This window comes from Doryrhamphus excisus, chromosome 14 (genome assembly GCF_030265055.1).
Source record: "Doryrhamphus excisus isolate RoL2022-K1 chromosome 14, RoL_Dexc_1.0, whole genome shotgun sequence".
NCBI classification, from domain to species: Eukaryota; Metazoa; Chordata; class Actinopteri; order Syngnathiformes; family Syngnathidae; genus Doryrhamphus; species Doryrhamphus excisus.
The window spans coordinates 136039-161741 of NC_080479.1; the positions used below are offsets into that span (position 1 = coordinate 136039).

The 25703-nt window shown below is 40.8% G+C and overlaps 1 protein-coding gene across 2 annotated transcripts in view; it reads right to left on the reverse strand.

The window, feature by feature from the left end:
• Positions 1-25703, reverse strand: part of LOC131101942 (gamma-aminobutyric acid type B receptor subunit 2-like) — a 136543-nt gene that overhangs the window by 21864 nt on the left and 88976 nt on the right. For both annotated transcript variants that reach the window (XM_058047357.1, XM_058047358.1), the window contains exon 13: positions 23420-23542. In XM_058047357.1, coding sequence (XP_057903340.1) covers positions 23420-23542 — 123 coding nt within the window. The remainder of the gene's footprint in view (positions 1-23419; positions 23543-25703) is intronic.

Below are 25703 nucleotides of genomic sequence, written 5' to 3' on the forward strand. Positions count from 1 at the left end.
GGAGTCCTGAGATGAGACGAAGATTAAACTTGTGGTGCACCTCAAGGCTTACACCTGAAACCCTTTTTATTCTCTATGCTACAGAAATGAAAGCAATGCATTGTTTGTTCACTAAAAAGTCCTGTGTGAAATGCCCTTGACGAATGAAAATGCATTTCTTTTTGGGAATTTAGGGAATCAGGAACTCCAAGCACTTGTTCCCGATGGTGGCGTCGTTAGGAATTGGAAAAAAACGTGGCTTTGCTAGCAAGTAAACAGAGTAGAAGTGCTTGGGGGACGGCAGAGCGCTTGTCTGCTTACAAACACGCCCATATAAGGAAGTCCGCCCCTCTGTGACATCACAAAGGTGCAGTTTTACCTCGCCTTTTGAAACAGAGCGTTTTGAGCCATCCTAAAATTCTTTCAGGGCTAACTTCCAAATGCCCAAACCTCGTGATCGGAAACTTTGGCATGGTTTAACACCGGAATACAACATTTTAATTACATTTATAGGTCAAAAAAAGTGGAATAAGCATCATAGGTTCCCTTTAAGAAACCATAAAATATTTAACATGTTAGAAAACTAATTAGCAAAAAAGTTGAAAAAATTTAAGAATTTCGGAAAATGTCATTAATAAATTGACAGGAATTAACAGTTTTGATATAAAAGTATATAAAAGTACCGTATTTTCCGGATTATAAGTCGCACTTTTTTTCATAGGTTGGCCGTTCCTGCAACTTATACTCCAGAGCGACTTATAATTTGATAAAACTGCTTATGTTACATGAACACTGGACATTTTTTTTGTTCATATATAACCAATAATTGATAATAATAAATAATAATAAGCATTGTGTTAGCATATCTTACACCTATTCAGCCTGTTGTCTATTATTTTATTGTTACAATTTGCCTTCCAAGATGATGTAATGTCTGTTTTGGTCAAGTAGTTTGGAAAATAAAATACCCGCAAAAATGCGACTTATACTCCAGTGCGACTTATGTATGTTTTTTTTTTTTTTTTTTGTCTAATTATGCATTTTTGGCATTGTGTGACTTAAACTCCGGAGCGACTTATAGTCCAGAAAATACGGTATATTAAATATTACGTCTGCATAGGAATGTTGCTTTTCTGATATGTAGTATTAGTATATGTATGTATTAGTAGAATACGTTCCAAACCTTGAAAAAAGTATGAGCTGTTTTGGGGGGGCCGACACCCCCGGGTCACCACCTCTTATTTCTCTCCTTTAATAGACCAAATGAAGATGAGCTCCCTTTGCCTCTCCTCCTTCCTATCGACCCCCCCATCCAATCAGGTTGTTTCGGCTACGTGAATCTCATTGCGGGGACCCGGCTGAGCTTGAAAGGATGGCGATATGTCTCAACACGAGGTGGCCCAACGTGCGCCCGTATTTACTGTATTTACTGTATGTATCTCCAACGATCTTGTACGCGCGTAAAAACAGTAAATACCATGAATCAAGCTTCGGAATTGAGGCGTGCCGGCGGCGTATAAATCCTAGGCGAGCGAGAGCCAAAACATAAACACAGCTGTCACCTATTAGCGGATTTACGTCTGCACTTTATTCTCTTTAGAGAAGGAGCAAACATATGCAGCTGTATGGATGGGATTTACACACTCACGCTGCCAAACCCAAGCCCACATCCCACTGCAGAGGCCCGTCAAGGTTATACACCCAACAGCATCCATATATATACATAAATATATATAAATATATATAAATATACATGCAGCACACGTCCTTGTGTGGACAGGACATCCAGTCCAGAAAGGAATATTCACCTTAAAAAAGTCGACTTGTAAAGGTGACTATAGGGGTGCTATTTCATGTCTAGAGGGCTCTAATAATGTTGTATTACTTCTTATGTTCACTTTTTATGTCTACTATGTGGGGTAGAACGAGCTTAAACGTGACTATAGGGGTGCTATTTCATGTCTAGAGGGCTCTAATATATTATTTCTCATGCTCGCTCTCTTTTTATGTCTACTATGTGAGGTAATATGAGTTTAAAGGTGATTATAGGGGTGTTATTTCATGTCTAGAGGGCTCTAATAATGTATTACTTCTTATGTTCACTTTTTATGTTTACTATGTGGGGTAGTACGAGTTTAAAGGTGACTATAGGGGTGCTATTTCATGTCTAGAGGGCTCTAATAATATATTATTTCTCATGCTCTCTTTTTATGTCTACTATGTGAGGTAATATGAGTGTAAAGGTGACTATAGGGGTGCTATTTCATGTCTAGAGGGCTCTAATAATATTGTATTACTTCTTATGTTCACTGTTTATGTTTACTATGTGGGGTAGTACGAGTTTAAAGGTGACTATAGGGGTGCTATTTCATGTCTAGAGGGCTCTAATAATATATTATTTCTCATGCTCTCTTTTTATGTCTACTATGTGAGGTGATACGAGTTTAAAGCTGACTATAGGGGTGCTATTTCATGTCCAGAGGGCTTTAATAATATACTAATTCTCATGTTCTATTATGTTTACTATGCGAGGTAATACAAGTTTAAAGGTGACTATAGGGGTGCTATTTCATGTCTAGAGGGCTCTAATAATATATTATTTCTCATGCTCTCTTTTTATGTCTACTATGTGAGGTAATACGAGTTTAATGGTGACTATAGGGGTGCTATTTCACGTCTAGAGGGCTTTAATAATATACTGATTTTCATGTTCTATTATGTTTGCTATGCGAGGTAATACGAGTTTAAAGGTGACTATAGGGATGCTATTTCATGTCTAGAGGGCTCTAATAATATTGTATTACTTCTTATGTTCACTTTTTATGTCTACTATGTGGGGTAGTACGAGTTTAAAGGTGACTATAGGGGTGCTATTTCATGTCTAGAGGGCTCTAATGATATATTATTTCTCATGCTCTCTTTTTATGTCTACTATGTGAGGTGATACGAGTTTAAAGGTGACTATAGGGGTGCTATTTCATGTCTAGAGGGCTCTAATAATGTTGTATTACTTCTTATGTTCACTTTTTATGTCTACTATGTGGGGTAATATGAGTTTAAAGGTGACTATAGGGGTGCTATTTCATGTCTAGAGGGCTCTAATAATGTTGTGTTACTTCTTATATTCACTTTTTATGTTTACTATGTGGGGTGCTACGAGTTTAAAGATGACTATAGGGGTGCTATTTCATGTCTAGAGGGCTCTAATAATATATTATTTCTCATGCTCTCTTTTTATGTCTACTATGTGAGGTAGTACGAGTTTACAGGTGACTATAGGGGTGCTATTTCATGTCCAGAGGGCTTTAGTAATATACTAATTCTCATGTTCTATTATGTTTACTATGCGAGGTAATACGAGTTTAAAGGTGACTATAGGGGTGCTATTTCATGTCTAGAGGGCTCTAATAATGTTGTATTACTTCTTATGTTCACTTTTTATGTCTACTATGTGGGGTAGAACGAGCTTAAACGTGACTATAGGGGTGCTATTTCATGTCTAGAGGGCTCTAATATATTATTTCTCATGCTCGCTCTCTTTTTATGTCTACTATGTGAGGTAATATGAGTTTAAAGGTGACTATAGGGGTGTTATTTCATGTCTAGAGGGCTCTAATAATGTATTACTTCTTATGTTCACTTTTTATGTTTACTATGTGGGGTAGTACGAGTTTAAAGGTGACTATAGGGGTGCTATTTCATGTCTAGAGGGCTCTAATAATATATTATTTCTCATGCTCTCTTTTTATGTCTACTATGTGAGGTAGTACGAGTTTAAAGGTGACTATAGGGGTGCTATTTCATGTCCAGAGGGCTTTAGTAATATACTAATTCTCATGTTCTATTATGTTTACTATGCGAGGTAATACGAGTTTAAAGGTGACTATAGGGGTGCTATTTCATGTCTAGAGGGCTCTAATAATATATTATTTCTCATGCTCTCTTTTTATGTCTACTATGTGAGGTAATACGAGTTTAATGGTGACTATAGGGGTGCTATTTCATGTCTAGAGGGCTCTAATAATGTTGTATTACTTCTTATTTTCACTTTTTATGTCTACTATGTGGGGTAATACGAGTTTAAAGGTGACTATAGGGGTGCTATTTCATGTCCAGAGGGCTTTAATAATTATACTACTTCTCATGTTCTCATTTTCTGTCTACTATGTGAGGTAGAAGCTGACATCTGACTGCAGAGGCCCGTGAAGGTTATACACGGAAGCGCATCCATATATATATATATATAAATATATATAAATATACATGCAGCACACGTCCTTCCCAGAGGGCCATAAAGTGCAGGACATCCAGTCCAGAAAGGAATATTCACCTTAAAAAGTCGACTTTCCACGTGCTGGGTGAAAAAGTTCCCCAGGAAATCCATAGATTTTTGCACCTGAAAGCTGCGGAGCAGAAGAAGTGGGAAAGAAAGCCTCCAGCTTTGGGAAGAAAAGCACCTTTTAGCCTGGAGTAGCATGCTATCTTCATGCTATCTTCACACAGACTCGGCTTTGTTTTCCCTCTCATGCTCCACTTCTTTTTAGTGGCTCCAAGGCCCGCCTTCACGCTTGTCACGCTCGCTACGGTTAAAAGCTACTCTGGTGCGTCGGCTCTGCTCGTGCAGATCCTTTGTCCGGGGCGGACGCCATCACGCTGACCGTGGCGCTCACCGAACCAGCCGGCGTCCATACGGTCATGCCTCGCCACCTTTATTGACATGCGATTAACCCGTGCACGTCCTGTTTGACCCTCGGCTCACACCGTAGTTTGGGATGCAGCGGTGGGCGTGGACCCCGAGTCCAAACGAATATTGACAGGAAATGGCGAACAAAAGGGTATGAATGGTAAGTGTGGCTTCAAAGTTATTATTATATACTGTGGTATTGTGGTGAGGTACGTACGTGGACACGGTGAACAATGGCGCCATTTTAATACGGTGGTAGCTGGGCATATGAGTCCAGATGTGTATCCAATCGTTTACACCATGAGACAAAGATTTACATCCCTGCTTATTATGAATAAAAATGTCTTCCTATCTTTGATTAATTATGAGTTAACTATGGACATAATGCCATTAATCATGATAGAAATATTCTCACCGACTAACAACTTTCATTTAAACAAGCATCCAAAAGTACACTGGTCACTTGGTGTCCCTTGATGAGAAAATAGCCACAACAGGAAGTAGAAAAAAAATCAACAAGGAAGTCTCCCAATGCTAGCATTATGTCTTAAATTGGGAAATGGGAGTGTAAAGGTGACTATAGGGTTGTTATTTCATGTCTATAGGGCTCTAATAATGTTGTATTACTTCTTATGTTCTCTTATTATGTCTACTATGTGAGGTAATATGAGTTTAATGGTGACTATAGGGGTGCTATTTCATGTCTAGAGGGCTCTAATAATGTTGTATTACTTATGTTCACTATTTATGTCTACATTGTGGGGTAGTACGAGTTTAAAGGTGACTATAGGGGTGTTATTTCATGTCTAGAGGGCTCTAGTGATACATTACTTCTCATGCTCTCTTTTTATGTCTACATTGTGGGGTAGTACGAGTTTAAAGGTGACTATAGGGGTGCTATTTCATGTCTGGAGGGCTTTAATAATGTTGTATTACTTCTTATGTTCTCTTATTATGTCTACTATGTGAGGTAATACAAGTTTAAAGGTGACTATAGGGGTGTTATTTCATGTCTAGAGGGCTCTAATAATGTTGTATTACTTATGTTCACTTTTTATGTTTACTATGTGGGGTAGTACGAGTTTAAAGGTGACTATAGGGGTGCTATTTCATGCCTAGAGGGCTCTAGTGATACATTACTTCTCATGCTCTCTTTTTGTGTCTACTATGTGAGGTAATACGAGTTTAATGGTGACTATAGGGGTGCTATTTCATGTCTGGAGGGCTTTAATAATGTTGTATTACTTCTTATGTTCTCTTACTATGTCTACTATGTGAGGTAATACAAGTTTAAAGGTGACTATAGGGGTGTTATTTCATGTCTAGAGGGCTCTAATAATGTTGTATTACGTATGTTCACTTTTTATGTCTACATTGTGGGGTAGTACGAGTTTAAAGGTGACTATAGGGGTGTTATTTCATGTCTAGAGGGCTCTAATAATGTTGTATTACTTATGTTCACTTTTTATGTCTACATTGTGGGGTAGTACGAGTTTAAAGGTGACTATAGGGGTGCTATTTCATGTCTAGAGGGCTTTAATAATATACTAATTCTCATGTTCTATTATGTTTACTATGCAAGGTCTAGAGGTCTCTAATAATGTTGTATTACTTCTGATGCTCTCTTTTTATGTGTACTATGTGAGGTAATACAAGTGTAAAGGTGACTATAGGGGTGTTATTTCATGTCTAGAGGTCTCTAATAATGTTGTATTACTTCTGATGCTCTCTTTTTATGTGTACTATGTGAGGTAATACAAGTGTAAAGGTGACTATAGGGGTGTTATTTCATGTCTAGAGGGCTCTAATGTTAAAAAGTGTATGTACAAGGTCAATATTCCATTTGTAAATCAGAAATCACTTATCACGGTGGGGTTGGAAGCAATTAATAGTGGAAAAACTATACATTACATTACTATAGATGCATTCCATTGTATGGCAGAAATAATAAATAATAATGATACCTCCACGTGTCACAATAAAAGTCCGAAGCAGAGAAGCACATTGAAAGGATCAAACAACAATGGCGACATCACCAATGCAAACTAGTGGCGAACCGGAAGTAGCCAAATAAGTTGGCGTGAGAGCGGTAGCAAAGCGCACCAAAGTGCTACCAAAAGTGCGGCGTGGGATTGTTGTGAAGGTGCAGCAGCAGAGTTGGCCGCAAAGCGAAGAACAGAAGCGTCCATTTGGCTTTGAGGCCCAGCAAAGTGAGAAACTGGCACTCCAGCACGCAAGGCGGCTCGTCCAATGGCGGCACCTGACAGATGGCCGTCATGGAGCGATGCTGTCGCCGGGCGGAGTGACACGCGGTAAAGGAGCCTTCACCGCTCCACCAACTAACATATGAAGATATGACACACACCGGCATCGACGCTTATATCTCCTCATCTTCCTCCTCTGCTTCCTCGCTGCTCACATTTCACACTCAGGGCGCCACGGCGCCGAACTTTTACAACCGCCGTTAAATCAAATCAGGGTGGCGGTAAATAACTCTGACGTGTAAGTTGGCTGGTTTTGGTGTTTTGGTGTCAACATGAAAACGTCACATGTCAATATTCCTTTTCAGTAGCAGTCCCGAGCGATAATGATGTGCCAAACGGAGAATTTACAAGACGGGTGTCCAAAGGACTGCTTGTGTTGGCCCAAGCACCCATTTGTATTGACCAAAATATACTGTTAAAAACAACAGCAAAAATCAGCTCTTATGGCAAAGGTGTGACCTGAAATTTGTAAATTAACAAGAAAAATAGGATCATCATCACACCAGAACAATGGCGTAATATTTGGAGGAAAAATAATACTAGTATGAAGGTGAAATATTACAGAAAAAAATGATTAGAAACAAAGAAAACACAGAATAAAATTAGGAAAATTAGGTTGCGTAAAAAGTTATAATGTTACAACAATAAAGTTCTAATATTATGGTAATAAAGTCACATTTACGAGAGGAAAATTAACAAGAAAGTGGGAAAAAAACAGCTGTAATTTTACATAAATGAAGTCAAAATATTAAGAGAAAAAAGAATAAACAAAAACCTGTAATATTATTAACCAAAAAACTGTCATTTTAGTAGCATATTAAAGAACATTTATTTATTTTTAGTATTTTTAATATTATGAGAAGTTTGGGTGAAAGATTATAATATTGTAAATAGTAAGTAAATAGTCATAATAATAATAATAATATAATCATATAATATAATATAATATAATAATATAATAATATAATCATAATAATAATAATAATATTAGAAAAAAACATTTACCACGATTAAAGAAACAGCAAACAGCATATTAAAACCTGCACACAATCACTTCCTGTTCAGTGCAAAATAAGCATCAAATGCATTTTCCCTCACAATATTATGACTTTATTCTCATAAAATTACTATTTATTTCCCCATAAAATGAAGTTTATTCTCTCAATATTATGACTTTATTCTCCTAATATTATTAATTACTATTAATTATTAATGGGGGGGGGGTCAAATGACATACCCACTCAAACGTCGTGCTTTTCCACTTTGAGTCGGCTAGGCGGGAAATGACAGGAAGCCATTTCACAGTTTGGACGAGGATGAGGATGATGAGGAGGGTTTGAACAGAGGTGACATCGACACAAGCATCACCTTCCCAACATCCCGAAGACACGGTGCAGGATGTCTTATGATGGGCGAGGAGACACACGGAGGGCCACGGCGGAGGAAGCCAAACACTCACATTAAAGTCTGAGCTCATTTTATCGCCCGTCAGTCAGAAAGCGGGCTAATATTTACGCAACGCAGACAATTCATTAAAGGAAAGCAGGTAACGCCAGAAGTTTATGTCGAGGAGCTCATGCCACGGCGGCGGCGGCGGCGGCGGCGGCGGCGGCGTGGGAGCGATGTCACCACGGTGTCAGCTCGGGTTTAATTATGCCACCTGGCGCTAATCAATGTCACCCTCGCCGGCCGTGATGATAAGTCGCCGCGACATCCCTCGCTTGACGCTCCTCACGTCTCGTCATGGCGCCTCATCTCCCATCTCAGCCTTCCGTCGCGTGGCTAGCTTTTCCCTTCATCATCTTAGACACTTTGGTTGCTAATTAAAGGGGGTCTCGGGATGGACGGGGGCACAAACAATCGCAATATTTGGTTCCCGTGTGGACCAATTTGGACTCGGTGTCATGTTCCTCAGGACACGCGGGCTTTTTTTGGTTGGGTGGTCGATTGTAGATGTTTCCGCTTTTCGTTTTGTTGCGTTTGTTTCCTGTTTGGAGCGAATGGGTCACCTTTTCTGTGTACCTCTTAGCCTTCAGTGTTATTGTTTTTTTGTTGTTTTTTTTTTTTACCTCTTTCCGTGTTGTTATGTTTGTTTATTGCCGAGTAAAAACCTTATTTATCCTACCTGCCACCATTTCCTTGCATCCTAAGATTACGTTAAATCAATTTGATTTTTTAAATTAATTTCTTTAGTTTTTACTTTTTTTTAAATGTAGGGTTATCTTTTATTATTTTTAATATGATTTTAAAATATTTTACATGCATTTTAGATTTATTTTACTGTATTTAGATGATGTTAAAATGATGTAAAAATAAAACAATTGTTTAAAAAAAATCATAATTTAAAATAAATTATGGATTTGATGACAAAACAGGATTATACATTTATTTGGGTTCACTGCTAGAAGTGACCATAACTTCCACATGGCCCACGGTCTAAACCAGTTTGACGCCCCTGCGTTATATTATATATCAAATATTGGCAGCCATTTTCCTCAACATTTCTGAGTCCAGCTCAGTAGGGAAGTCCAGACTTGCTAGTCACCGCTTGCAGTTCCAAGGCTTTCCCAAAAACAGCATGCCCGGAACACCAGGGAGGCATCCGGTAGGCATCTGGACTCGAACTTGCAATCAGTATAATTGGGTACTAAAATACTACATCCTACCACGTTTCGACACCCTTGGTTGAGGAACCAAATGGGTGAAGAATAGCCGATGAAAAACCAAATGCAGGATTTGAAGGTAAAACCTGGGTGGACTCCATGTTTATCCTCCTAACAAACACTCCGTGTCCTTGCTTGGCATTCCGTCCTGCCTTTCATCCTCTCCGGTCTCAGGGGTCCCCCCATCCTTCCACTGCCTGTCTTTGAGTCGTACGTGACTTGCGGTGTGCACCAGGACTAAGGTCTGGTTTAAACAAGTAACAAATCCGCTTATTTGCTATTTGCAGCCTCAAATTGCTGACGCAGCGTTTTGCTGCTCTCATCTGGTCATCATGGACCAACCTTGGAGGTCTCCTACACTCACCTCCAGGCGGCAGCAGTACGTGTTTACGTTTGTGATGAAGTACATCTTCTAATCAGATGTCAGGGCTGGGATGAAGATGTCCTAATGTCCTAAGTCCGGGATCCTTTCACCGGACTTCTCAAATTCCATCTTTGTCGTCCTCCCCGGCAGAGACACGCTCCATCAGGGAGAAGACACATCCATCAGGGTTGGCTCCCTGATGCTCGGCCCGGAGGATTCCATTACGGCTCAGCAGCTGACTCACTCGCCTCGCTCGCTTCACACTAAATTACACCCACTTAGGTTCATTCTGGACTGGCGGGCCACCATGTGCACCGTGACTGGGACCTGAACTCACTGGAACTACACCCTAAAACCTGCAGTAACTGGGCCCTGAACTCACTGGGACTAGACCCTTAAACCTACAGTAACTGGACCTAAACTTAGTGGAACTAGACCCTTAAACCTACAGTAACTGGGCCCTGAACTCACTGGAACTAGACACTAAAGCCTACAGTAACTGGACCTAAACTTAGTGGAACTAGACCCTAAAACCTACAGTAACTGGACCTAAACTTAGTGCAACTAGACCCTAAAACCTACAGTAACTGGGCCCTGAACTTACTGGAACTAGACCCTAAAACCTTCAGTAACTGGACCCTAAACTTAGTAGAACTAGACCCTAAAACCTACAATAACTGGACCCTGAACTTAATGGAACAAGACTCTGAATCCTAGAGTAACTGGACCCTAAACTTAGTGGAACTAGACCCTAAAACCTACAGTAACTGGACCCTAAACTTACTGGAACTAGATCCTAAAACCTACAGTAACTGGGCCCTGAACTTACTGGAACTAGACCCTAAAACCTTCAGTAACTGGACCCTAAACTTAGTAGAACTAGACCCTAAAACCTACAGTAACTGGGCCCTGAACTTACTGGAACTAGACCCTAAAACCGACAATAACTGGACTCTGAACTTAATGGAACTAGACTCTGAATCCTAGAGTAACTGGACCCTAAATTTACTGGAACTAGACCTTAAAACCTACAGTAACTGGACACTAAATTTACTGGCACTAGACCCTGAAACCTACAGTAACTGGACCCTGAACTTACTGGACCTAGACCTTGAAACCTACAGTAACTGGACCCTGAACTTAATGCAACTAGACCCTGAAACCTACAGTAACTGGACCCTAAACTTACTAGACCTAGACCCTTAAACCTACAGTAACTGGACCCTGAACTTACTGGACCTAGACCCTGAAACCTACAGTAACTGGACCCTGAACTTACTGGACCTAGACCCTTAAACCTGCAGTAACTGGACCCTGAACTTACTGGCCCTAGACCCTGAAACCTACAGTAACTGGAACCCGAACTTACTGGAACTAGACCCTGAAACCTACAGTAACTGGACCCCAAAAGCGAGCTCCAAGAACACCCAAAATCCTGCTGGAAATTCCCCATTAAACCCTAAGGTACCTGGACTCTAAAACATACCACATGGTACCGTCCCTGTATTGACACATAAAGACTGGACCTGGACTCACACCTGGACCTGAACCTTAACTCTACACTTTACTGCAACTGGCCTTGAAACCTGGAAGGTATACCCTTACTGAAACTGCACCCTAATCCTGGATGGCGGGGACCAAACAAGAAAAGACAAAGAAAACCGCATCTGAACATGAAATCCCAGCCCTTCGAGTAGATGTTGCGTTTGAGTACCCGTGGAATAAAAACCAGCAGGACATTCGGTCCGCTGCGCCGTGCCTTTAGCGTACGGCGTGCATACAAGCCCCGGGCTGCAACCGCAGGGACTCCGCTTACTGCTTTTCATTTGGACCACTTCTAATTGGTCAATCAGCTGTTGCCTAGCAACAGCAGTCTGGGGGAGCAGCGAGAGAGGCGCAAAGAAAGAAAGAAAGAGGGGAGCAGCAGGAGGATGAGGAGGAGGAGACGTGAAGGTGAGGAAGGAGACGGGCTGTCGGCTAATCTGCTGTTTTTGTGACAAAAGGCGACGCAACAAAACGATGGAAACCGATGGAAACCGATGGAAACCGATGGAACGACTTGACGCCGCACGGCAGATGGACGGGGGCAACATGAAAGCGGGTCACCCCGGATCCACTTGAACAGGCTCGGCCGCTCTGAGCCACGTGTCCAATTTAGCCGCTGGAGTGTCAACAAACGGCAAGTGCACCTTTGGAGTCCTTGGAGTGCCCCCCCCCCCCCCGTTCCCCCCTCCCCCTCTCGTGATGCGCTGATAACGCCGCTGTCGGCTTAACACACAAAACAACACGGAAGCCTGTGTCCTCGATATCCTACCCCCCCCCCCCCCCCCACACACACACTAAATAAGATGACAGATCGCAACTTCGGGATAGGCGGGATAAGGAGCAGTAGCGGAATGGAAAAACCCAGACCAGGACTGTGTTGGAAACCGCATACTTACCGACTACTCATGCTAACGTTTTAGTATGCGGTGTGTCTACACTGGTAGTATCCGAGTAGTTTCCGGATTCATACTGCATTCGCCAAAAATGTTGAGTATGTATTACCAAATTACCCAGGATGCAATGCAACGTCACCACGAAAAAAAAAAAAAAAACGTTGGATAGGATGGACCAAACGGCGTTGTCGAGCAGGATATATTACGAGTTAGTTGCCTTCTTGTTTTCAAAGTAAAAGCAGTGATTTATTACTATTTTTTTTTGTATGAGAAAAAAAATAAAAATAACCGAAAGTGCGTTGCTCACTTCGGCTAGCTTAAATTTTTGCCGAATTCGTCCGAACTAAATTGTAAACGTTGAGTATTTGGACAAATAAACGGCACACTCCGGATCTAAACGGCCACTTTCTCGCCTGATTAAAACATTTTTTTATTTTTTTTTAAATATTATATATATATATAAAATATATATATAATATATATTTATATATAAAATTAATAATATTTTTTAATATAAAAAAATGTCAATAAAGTGATGTATTTAAAGAGTTTAGAGCTAAAGTGAAATTAGCTTCAGCCTGTTGATTAAGGCTAGGAGGTAGGAGCGCAATGCATTGTGGGTTATCATGTAGTACGCTGTCGTGTAAACGCTTTGCATACTATCAACTAAAAACTAGACCATTGTACCCCTGTTGCCTGTTTTCTTGGAACTATTTAAACTCTATAAGTTTAGTTTGCCTTAGCAGTACGTGTTAGCTTTTGTGTGAAAGCTAATCTATTGTTTATTAAAATATTCATCCTATCTGCTGACATGTATATCTGCCTCACCCGGATATGTATTCAAAAAAGCAAATATACTTGATCGGATCTAGCCTGTTTAGAGAAAAACAACTAAAAACATCAGACAAAACATACTGATATTCATTGAAGACTAAACCTGTGGAGGACCTCAAGGCTTCGATCTAAGCCTCCTTTCATTGTTGGTTCTATGGCCTTTTTTCACAGACAATGTGACCATTTGATCGTTCTGTTTTTAAGTTGAAGTGTACATTATTCCAACTGGTAAACCTCAACCCAACAATAAAATAAATGCAGCAATTCCATTCCAACAGTAATGACAGTACTTTTAGTTTCAGTAGTTGTCATGTTGGTCTAGCATACACCCATTAAAATGCAACACACCACACAAAATGTTTTCGACATTCCAGCAAAGTGAAAAAAAGTGAAAAAACGCACAGCTTTATCAAGTGACCCTCAAAATATATTGCATTTTCTCATATTTTTTTAACACTATTTAAAAATTTAACAAACAATTTAAAAAAAATTCTCATTGACAACATATACAAATGCAATGTTTTTGGTTGTACGACGAGGCTGTGTAAAAAGCGCAAAGACTGAGCTTTCCTCCAAAGAAGCACAAAAAGAAGACAGAAGGACGTAGCCGCGCTCATGAAAATCCAGGAAACCGACTCCCCTCACTTGACACGGCGCTCGTGGCGTGCGATAGGAATAATATCGGGCCACACAAAACCTGCTTTTGGCATAATCTTCTTAAAAGTCTCAGAGTCGCAGCAAAGAAGGTGGCTGCTTTTACGGAAGCTCCATTTGGAGCAGCTTGCGAGTTGAAACCGGGACAATTTTCCCTCTTAATTACACGTTTTCGCCGGAAAGGGGTCGGAATGGTAAAGGATGTTTGGAAGAGTCCATATTCTGCCTTACCTTAACTTTTATATTTTACCAAATGTATGATCTAGTCCTTAGTAGTCATTCATGAAATCAGAAGAAATAAGTTTATGCTAAAAATTATATATAAAGTGGAGTAATCTGCTGTTTTAAGAACCTTCTGCAAAACAAGTCAGTCAAAGATCCTCTATATGCCAGAGGTGCTCTGCTGTTGTTAGGAATCTGCTGCAAAATTTCTTGTCAAAGATCCACCACTTGAAAAATCCTCTATATGTGAACCATAAGAACCTTCTTAAAAAAATAATAATAATTAAAAAAAACTGCTAGTCTGAGATCCTCTATATTACAGGAGCGCTCTGTTGTTCTTAGGAACAAGCTGTAAAATTTCTTGTCAAAGATCCACCACATCAAAAATCATGTATATACGAACCATAAGAACCTTCTTTAAAAAAAAAAAAAAAAAAAAAAAACGCTAGTCAGAGATCCTCTATTTTACTAGAGCGCTCTGTTGTTTTTTAGGATTCTGCTACAAAAAAGCCAGTCAAAGCTCCTCAATATGACAGCAACACTTTTGTTAAACCTACTGCAAAAACACTACACTAGTCAAAGATCCTCTATATGAGAAGGTGCAATATTCCGTTTTTAAGCACCTTCTGTAAAAAAAAAAAAAACTAGTCAAATATTCTCTATATGCAGTTTTCAGAATCTGTTTCAAATAAACAAGTCAAAGATCCTCTATATGAGGGATGCTCTATTTCAGAGGAGAAATCTGCTGTTTTTAAGGACCTTCTGCAAAAAAAAATTCAAAACAAGATTCTCACATTTTTTGGAATGCGGTGCAAATATGCTAGTCAAAGATCATCTATATGGCCTTGGTGCTCTGCTATTTTTAACAACCTACTGCAAAAACACGACTCAAAGATCCTCCACATGACAGGAATGGGCTTCTGGAATGATCTCGTGTTCTTAAAATAAACTTGCCTTGCCTGTTTTTATGCGCCTACTTAAAAAAACGCAAGTCAAAGATCCTCTATAAGAATACAGTCTTGAATTTTTTAGCAATCTGCTGCAACAGTCTTCATTTTCAAGTTTGATGCCTTTCAAATTTGGCTACGGGGTCGCCACTTGAATCCCCCAACAGCAAAATGGGATAAAGGGGAATACAATGGCTAATCCGGGGTTTTCCGTGTGCGGTTACGTAACGCTGCTTCCTGTGGCTGGAAGACACGCAAAGCAACACAAGTCCACCTAGCATGACACACTATCCTCACAAAGACAACAAGCGGCCCTCGCTGGCCGAGGAAGAGCGTGTGAGGTCTTTGCACGCTCACCCCCCCCGGCCCCCCGGTCCCCCCCAGGAGGTGGTCAATGAGAGAGGGCCGAGGTGGGTGGCGGTTATCCCTTAATGACCCAGTTTGCTTTGAAAAGGCATTGATCTGAGCCGCTGTGCTTTATGTCCGGGCTAACAAAGCATCCTCGTCTTTGGCCGCGCCTTTAATGCCACACGCTCCCCTCGTTGGACGCAACCAGCCGCGGCGACGCTCTGCTCCGCCGCTGAGCGGGATCAATCTGATGCGCGCTGATTAAACCCTACCTGAATGCCAGATAAAAGGAAGGAAGCCGGGGCAGGGACGGGGGCGAGCGCTGGGGATCTTATCCATTTTTCAATGTTGCATCAATGTTTCATTTCACATGCAGGCGCCATTTTTGGAAAGCAAAAGGAAAAGCACAATTCTTCACCTATCGTGGGAAGGTCGTCCTCGGTTTACGTCGTAAAACTAAGAACTGCTTAGCCCAGGGGTGGGCAAACTTTTGGACTCGTGGGCCGCATTGAGTTAACAAAACTGTGCGGGGGGGCAGAATATATTTTTTTATAACACACACTATTTTACGCTTATGATTCTAACAGTCCACCTTGAATTATTTGTCTAATTGTATTTATTTATTATATTTAATATATATTAATTATATTATATAATATATTTATTATCTTTATATTTTTATATATATTCATTATTTATATATTTTATTTATTTGTATATATTCTATTTGTATATATGTATATGCTTATAATTCTAACAGTCCACCTTGAATTATGTGTCTAATTGTATTTATTTATTATATTTAATTTATATTAATTATATTATATAATATATTTATTATCTTTATATTTTTATATATTCATTATTTATATATTTTATTTATTTGTATATATTCTATTTGTATATATGTATATGCTTATAATACTAACAGTCCACCTTGAATTATTTGTCTAATTGTATTTATTTATTATATTTAATATATATATTAATTATATGATATAATAAATTTATTTTCCTTATATTTTTATATATTCATTATTTATATATTTTATTTATTTGTATATATTCTATTTGTATATATGTATATGCTTATAATTTTAACAGTCCACCTTGAATTATTTGTCTAATTGTATTTATTTATTATATTTAATTTATATTAATTATATTATATAATATATTTATTATCCTTATATTTTTATATATTCATTATTTATATATTTTATTTATTTGTATATATTCTATTTGTATATATGTATATGCTTATAATTTTAACAGTCCACCTTGAATTATTTGTATATATAATTAATTTTATTTATTATATTATATTTAATCTATATATATTATAATTATATGATTATTATTAATTATATTATATATATATCAATTATATTATATTTAATATATTATATTATATATTTCTTTATTTACCTATTTGTATAATTTTATGTGTAAAAGTGTCAGACTATTAGATATATGTTTTAAATATGTTCCATATATCTTTTTTTGGAGCATTTTAAACATCAGACCACATCAAACTAATTTTACATTTTTATTTTTTTATTTTTATTAATATTTTTTTCACTGAATAAGACATCCGACTTGCAAGTCATGTTGCCAGCATGTACGTATGTTAAAAGTTAGAAAGCAACTGGCGGGCCGGATTCAAACGCTTGGTGGGCCGCATGTGGCCCCCGGGCCGTAGTTTGCCCACCCCTGGCTTAGCCAAATGGTTAAGGGTCCTTCACAGACCCTGTTAGCACACTTACCGACTGATGACACCAAAAAAAAAAAAAAAAGAAAGTGAAAGTGAAAATCAGTGGGGACACACCCACCAAAATGGCCGGCTCTTTTGGTCTCAAACGTTCCAACGTCACGACCATCGTTGAGGGTTAAGATGATTTCCTGCTCATGAACGGGAGCGTGGTCATGGATTCGGTGCACTGTTACATTTTGACTTAGCCACAAATCAGCGTTTGCCCAAAAAAACCATAATCAAGTAAAAAAAAAAAATACCACAACACAGGTCTTCCTGTCCGGGACAAGATGGCGTCCATCTAATGTGCCTGAAGATGATGTCATCGTCTGTCGGAGTAATAAGAGTTCACCTTCAAAACGGGCACAAAGAAGCCCCGCCCCTCTCCTGACGCGCTCCCCTTTGGCTAATTGCATCCAGGTGGGGGCGGCGGCGGTGGTGGCGACGGGCGAATCTGGGCTCACATGCGTCAGTGAATGCGATACACGTGTCCCTGTGTGGAATCATCACCACCACCATCATCATCATCATCATCATCATCATCCTCTTCTTCCTCCCGCATGCCTGTTGCCATGCCGAAGCGGGAGGGAGTCCTAACCTGCTATTTTTGTCTGGCGGATCAACAGTGCCGACGCTCGGCGCGTTACGGATGTCAGAAACCGTGGCCGTTGCCATGGCGATGCCACACTGCGATATTCTTTTGCGGCGGCCGCCCGCTGAAGCTCGCGCAAGGAATGCGAGGACGGAGGCGGGAGGGGCGAGGGAGCGAGGAGGAGACAGAAGGAAGGGTGGAGGTGAGGTGCTGCAGGATCCGGCGGAATGCTAATCGTCCCTTCTTGACGCTTCGTCCTTCATTACGCAAGAGACCACACGTCCGGCGGCGTAAACTCACTCACGGGCATCAGGTGCAACCGACGTTCCCGCACACGCTCGGTGCACGTGTGCGGCGCGTCCATTAAAAGAGACACGCGTGCACCCAGACAACTCCATCAGCATTCCTGGGATGGTCCCGGAGCAGCCGGAGTCATGCCGGCTCTCCCCGAGAACAACATTTGCGGCGAAAGGAAGCAGGGACGCTGTCAAGGTCACAAGTCATCATCATCTACATACGGTAATTACGGCGCCGGCGTTGAAGTGCGCCCATAAAATAAGACCCAAGGGTGGCCCTTGGACTTTTCCGTACGTCTCTGGCGGCTCCTTCGCTCCCAGCCCACTCCTTCCCGCCTTTCAGAGCTTTTATTTCCGTTCCTCCAGGATGGACTGTCAGCCTCTTTACGCTTCCAACTTCCTGTTCACGCTAATGCGAGACGGAGGCTGGGGGAGGGGAACTAGCTTGATGTTGGGGGCGCTCTCATTTTTGTTGTTGTTTTGTGCAAACGCTTGCTCATTAAGCGGAACCTGCTGGTTTGGGAGCAGCGGGTCCACCGTCCCGCGTGACAACGTCCACACGCCAACACCACGTAAGGATCTTTATTATTCCCACAAGTCTTCCACAAAGCAGGAGTCCCCCCCCTACCAAGGTCAAACAATCCTCACTTGGATTCCTGATAAATTGGCCACCAAGAAACCCCCCCCCCCCTCCAGGGAAGAAACTGTATATTTCTACACCACTAATTGACAACAGAAATTAGCCGCACTTCCAACTTTACACAAGGAAGGTGTGGAGCCATGCTCCTTATTCCTCAAAGATAACCGAAGAACCGAAGAACTTTGCCGACGGAGCCAAGGAAAACTCTCCAAGGACGAGACCTAGATTTCTTGTAGCGCTAATTGACAACAGAACTTAGACATACTGTATTAGGTCTAGAACCACGCTTGTCATATGTCAAAGAAAAGCACAATGTGAAAGCACTTTGGCAACTGAGGCAAGGAAAAACTCCCTCAAAGGGAAGAAACCTGCATTTCTTTTGAGGTCAGTTCACAAGTTACCTAAAGACACAGATGGCGTAGGAAGGTCTAGAGCTCTTCTACGTCAAACATTACCAACTAACAAAAAACTTTGGCGACAGAGCCAAGGAAAAACCATCTAAGGAGGACTTGTGTAGGACTAATTCACAACAGAAGTTCTCTGAAGACACACATGGAGCAGGTCTGGAACCACATTTCTCATATGTCAAAAAAAAAGCAAAACATGTAAGCAATTTGGTGACAGAGGCAAGGAAAAACTCCCTGGTACTACAATATGAACCTAGATTTTTTCTTTATTACTGATTCTGAACAGACGCCTTGCAGATACACCAAAGAAAACCATGATATGCAGTCACTTTGGCAACAGAGGCAAGGAAAAACTAAGGAAAAAACTCCCTCAAAGGACAAAAACCAAAATAGACATATTTCAGGAGCGCTAATCTACGGCAAGCGTTACCTCACGACACAGATGAAGCAGGTTTAGAACCCCACTCCTCATACATCAAAGAAGACCAGAACATGCAAGCGTTTTGGAGAGAGAGGAAAGGAAAAACTCCATCTAAAGAAGAAACCTCTTGTTAAAGCATGTAGTGCTACATGAATCAGTTCTAAAAACCATGGTCCTTAAAAGTCAAAGAAAAACAACATTTGCTCGCACTTTGGCGATAGAGGCAAGGAAAAACTCCCTCTAATTATCAACAATCACACCCAGAACAAATAGTGCCACACTAAGGTCTAGATCAGGTCTAGAAACATCTATCATACATCAAAGAAAACCATAACATGCAAGCACTATGGTGACGGAGGCAAGGAAAAAACATCCAACAGAGCCAAGACTGTACTTCCATGTCAACTATCCAACGCGTACATCATTGTAGCAAACAATATTTATCAACAACATCTTGCAGGTTTCAGTCACGAAGAAAAACCATCCCAACCAAACGTTGGCTCAAGAACTGCATGTGAAGAACCAACAATTAGGGCCTAGTGGACTGAGAAGCCTAGAGAACCCGGGGATGCAGGCGAGGCGTGAGAGTGTTAGCCTAGCATCATACGATGGAAGAGCTAACATAGCTAAGGCAACCAACGGTGCCAATTACTCTTTGTCGTTCCGAGACGGGGTTCAGAGAACACTACTTATCAGGGAATTTAGATCACCTGTCCAGAATTCCACCAGGGACACGTCGCTTCCCAAGTGGCGCTTCGGAACGCTAGAATTCTGTCAGGTTTACAGCCCAGGAATGTAGGTCTAGAAGCCACAGGGGGGGGACGCGGACTCCCACGCTGCATGGTTAGCATATTCTACGCTATCTACGGAGTCTGAGTCTGCATGGGCGGCATCGACTAATGAATATGTTAAGCCGGGTTCAGCTTGACCCGCAGGGCAGACTTAAAGATGTTAGCCACTCCCGTCACAAAGGAAATACATCTTTGTCTGCATTTGCACACTCAAGCTAAGTATAGCGCTTAGCGGAGAACGTAAACAAGACACACTGGACGCACCGAAATAAACCTCCTGGTGGACTTATCTGTTTATCACATCACAAGATACCCATTTCACTCAAGGAAGGCGCGCTAGTCCAAACTAGCTTCCAGTTAGCGATCCCCTACAGGAATGTTGGCAACAATCAACAAAAACGAAGTAAGATGAAAAGAATATAAAAAGGTACCATTAGACGGGGCTTTTACTGTGGAGACCGTCCAATAGGCTCTCAGAGGTCGTTAGGGAACCCCGCTAATGTCCACCGTCTCATTTAAGCTCAACGGAAGCTTGTTAGCCAAACGAGCTGACCAAACAAAACTAAATCTGCTTACTCTGGAATGGGAAACAAACTAACATTGTTAGCGCTACATTGTTAGCTACAATGCTAGCTGTAGGTTTTCTTGTTCTTATAATAAACATTTCGGGTTTGTCTATTGCCAAAATTTACAGAATTACAGAAGGATTACAGAAGGGTAATTATTTAGCTAAAAAGTAATATTTTGGAAAATTAGGCTACGTAGCCTCTCCTCCTTCATATCACCGCAGGGAAATCCCATTGCTCGGTGTAGCAAAGGGGTGCTCGAAGCTAACAGCTGCTCACAATGGAGAAAGCGGCAAGCTACAAACGTAACAAGATGAGCATTCATAGCTGCACACTTGCTTAAGGGGTCGCTATGGCATAAAAACAACAAGGAAGTAATAAAAAAAAAACACAATAAAACACTAAAAACGCAGCAGGACACATGGAGTCTAATATCCATCATGCTTGGTTTTGATATCGTGCTTCAACGAAATATCAATATTTATAAAATATTGATATGTGGCCCAGACTCAATTCAGAGCGAGTGAATACATTGTACACTATTGTTCACCAAGCCCCGCCCACCTCTCTGGCACTCCTTTAATAGCGGACTTTCATCTCCATGCCATACTTCACTCTGTTCCATTCGATTGCGGCAGAGTCGGCAATCCTTGAGCATTACAACACTGAACCATGGTGAAGAACACTAAAGTCATCACACAACAACTTAACACTCAACTCAAAAGGTAGCTATGGTTAACAAGCTTGTCATGAGTTTCCTCCCCGAGCTTGTGATTGACTTCTGCCAAAGAAAGAGCTACCGTTCCCTCGTGGACTCGTCAGCGACACAGTATTTAAGCCATGAGAAGTAGTTCATAGTACTAGTAATAGTACAGTAACTTTAATAGTAGCTTTTAATTGTAACTTTTTGGAATATTCGGCTCCTCTAGAGTTGTATGAGTTCACATTTCATAGCCAAATTTCGCTCACTGGAAACAGATGAGGTGGCACGGGCATCTGGTCAGGATGGCCCCCTGGACGCCTCCCTGGGGAGGGGTTCAGACCGGGTCCAACCAGTAAGAGGCCTTGGGGAAGACCCTGAACACATTAGAGCAGGGGTGGGCAAACTTTTTGACTCGCGGGCCGCTTTGAGGGGCAGAATATATATTTAATACGCACTACACATTTTACTCTTATAATTCTGACAGTCCGCATTGAATTATTATTAATATTAGTCTAATTTTATCTGTAAAAGTGTCATACTATCAGCTGTCACTATCAGACCACAGCAAATTACGAAATAGAATTTTACAGTTTTGTTTTTTTCTGAATCATACATCCGACTTGACTTATGTTGCCAGCTGTTGTATGTTAAAATTTGAAATAATTAGAAGCAGTTGATGTTTGCGAAATAATCACTAATAAATAAAATAAATCACTATATTGACAGTTACTATGGTACCCATTATGTCATGGTATGGTCATATCACCTCGTACTTCGGTACGTGACAAACAAAAAAACAAAACAAAAAAACCTTAAACCATATTAGGAAAGCAGGAAGTGATCAAATTATTATGTCATTGTAGGGTCACATCACCTCGTACTTCGGTACGAGGTACATTATTAAAAAAAACAAAAAAAAACCTTAAACTGTATTATGGAAAGCAGGAAGTGATCAAATTATTATGTCATTGTAGGGTCACATCACCTCGTTCTTCGGTACGAGGTACATTATTAAAAAAAACAAAAAAAAACCTTAAACTGTATTATGGAAAGCAGGAAGTGAACAAATGTAACAGTTACTGATTGTAAAAGTACCAGATGGAGGGGTAGGATTTAATAAGCTTTGCTTCTTCCTACTCCTTTTGGACATGTGGAACTGGGAACTGATTATGGGATGCACTCAATTGTAATCTGATGCATGTTCAAATGAAATTAAACCATTACCATTACTATAGAAAGCAACTGGCGGGCCGGATTCAAATGCTTAGTGGGCCGCATGTGGCCCCCGGGCCGTAGTTTGCCCACCCCTGCATTAGAGAGACCAGGTCTCTCACTGGCTGGGGAACGCTTCAGGATCCGTGGGAAGGAACTGGATGGCTACCGCCCCTGCGACCCAACCTCGGATGAGCGGAAGGACATGGATGGATTTTCAGGATTACCGGCGCTAACGCCAGCATTCTCCGCTTTCTTGCTAACTTGTGCCGCCAAGGCAATGTCAGCTTTTTAGCACGGTGATCAAGTTCACTCCCATTCTGTGCTCCTCATACAAGGAGAACAAGGCCGTGTGCGTCTTTGCCAGCAGGCTAGCTTGCCAACGTCTTGTATCCAAGCTGGCAAATGTCCGGCTGGGGGATCAGCGCAGGAAGTAGCTGTGGCTCACATCCTTACCCAAAAATAATCAACACAAAAAGGCAGATGGTACCGTGGCCTGAGGCAGACATTTTGTTTGCTTGTGCTCCAATTGCAGAGCGTTTTTTTTTTTTTTGTTGTTGTTGGTATTTTGTGAGTGGCTCATATCACGGCGGAGGCAGAAAACACGGACGCGAGGAAGCAACATGGCGACGCGCACCCACCTCCAGGCTGTATTCCTCCACGGTCCTCTTCAACGGGTCCACGATCTGCCAGCAAATGAGGATGCACAAGTCGATGAGCAGCATCCCGCCAACGATGATCAACAGCTTCTGGTCCTTTATGATCTGCATAAGGGGGGACATGAAGACGCTTTTATTAGCGTTACACCTACTCGTGTTTGCCGGGTTGCAACATTCCTCTTTATGGACCCCATCAAACGCCGGTTCTCTTCGCCATCCAATCAGCTGCAATTAAGAACCGACGAGGACCGGCGTGATAGCGCGGCTTTAAACGACACCCACCGATGCTCCTCTTTTGTAGCGTGAACTTTGCAGGGATGAAAGCCGTGGATGTTTGTGATCTTTATTTATAACGCCGTTTGACGGGATGGAACCGCAGTTCAAAGGAAAGGTCAGGCGGCCCGGGGAGAAGGTGGGAACGAGGGGGGGTTGGAACGCGCTAGTGGTGTTGGGGAAAGGTGGCTGCGACCTGCAGAGGGGAACCAACACCCATGGATGTCGGTGATGTATGTGTCTCGAACATACCTTGGACCTCACTTGAATGTCTTGAACATATCTTTGATTTTTGGAGTCTTGGACGTAGCGTTCATCTTGGTTGAATGGTCTTCAACATAGTTTTGACCTTGGTTTAGTTGTCGCTTTCATCGTAACCGAGATGTCTTGAACACGCTTTAGTCTTGAACATATCATTGTTCTTGGGTAAATAGTCGTGAACATATCATTGATCTGGGTTGAATAGACTTGGATATATCTTTGATCATCATAGTCTTGAACGTATCACTGATCTTAGTTAAATGGTTGTGAACATAATTTTGATTTTTGGAGTCTTGGACGTAGCGTTCATCTTGGTTGAATGGTCTTCAACATAGTTTTGACCTTGGTTTAGTTGTCTTCAACATCGCTTTCATCATAACCGGATGTCTTGAAGACGCTTTAGTCTTGAACATATCATTGTTCTTGGGTAAATAGTCATGAACATATCACTGTTCTTGTGTAAATAGTCGTGAACATATCATTGATGTGTGTTGAATAGACTTGGATATATCTTTGATCATCATAGTCTTGAACGTATCACTGATCTTAGTTAAATGGTCGTGAGCATAATATTGATCTGGGTTGAATAGTCTTGAATAGACTTTGATCATCATAGTCTTGAACATTTATCTTCCTTGAATGTCTTAAACATGTCTAACATTAATAGTCTTGAACATAGCATTGACCTTGGTTGAATAGTCTTGAATAGACTTTGATCATCATAGTCTTGAACATTGATCTTCCTTGAATGTCTTGAACATATCTTTGATTTTTAGAGTATTGGACATAGCGTTCATCTTGGTTGAATGGTCTTCAACATAGTTTTGACCTTGGTTTAGTTGTCTTCAACATCGCTTTCATCGTAACCGGATGTCTTGAAGATGCTTTAGTCTTGAACATATCATTGTTCTTGGGTAAATAGTCGTGAACATATCATTGATCTGTGTTGAATAGACTTGGATATATCTTTGATCATCATAGTCTTGAACGTATCACTGATCTTAGTTAAATGGTCGTGAGCATAATATTGATCTTGGTTGAATAGTCTTGAATAGACTTTGATCATCATAGTCTTGAACATTGATCTTCCTTGAATGTCTTGAACATATCTTTGATTTTTAGAGTATTGGACATAGTGTTCATCTTGGTTGAATGGTCTTCAACATAGTTTTGACCTTGGTTTAGTTGTCTTCAACATCGCTTTCATTGTAACTGGATGTCTTGAAGATGCTTTAGTCTTGAACATATCATTGTTCTTGGGTAAATAGTCGTGAACATATCATTGATCTGGGTTGAATAGACTTGGATATATCTTTGATCAGCGTAGTCTTGAACGTATCACTGATCTTAGTTAAATAGTCGTGAGCATAATATTGATCTTGGTTGAATAGACTTTGATCATCATAGTCTTGAACATTGATTTTCCTTGAATGTCTTGAACATGTCTAACATTAATAGTCTTGAACATAGCGTTCATCTTGGTTGAATGGTCTTCAACGTAGTTTTGACCTTGGTTTAGTTGTCTTCAACATCGTTTTCATCATAACCAGAAGACGCTTTAGTCTTGAACATATTGTTGTTGGGTAAATAGTCGTGAACATATCATTGATCTGTGTTGAATAGACTTGGATATATCTTTGATCATCATAGTCTTGAACATATCTTTGATCAGCGTAGTCTTGAACGTATCACTGATCTTAGTTAAATGGTCGTGAGCATTGCATTGACCTTG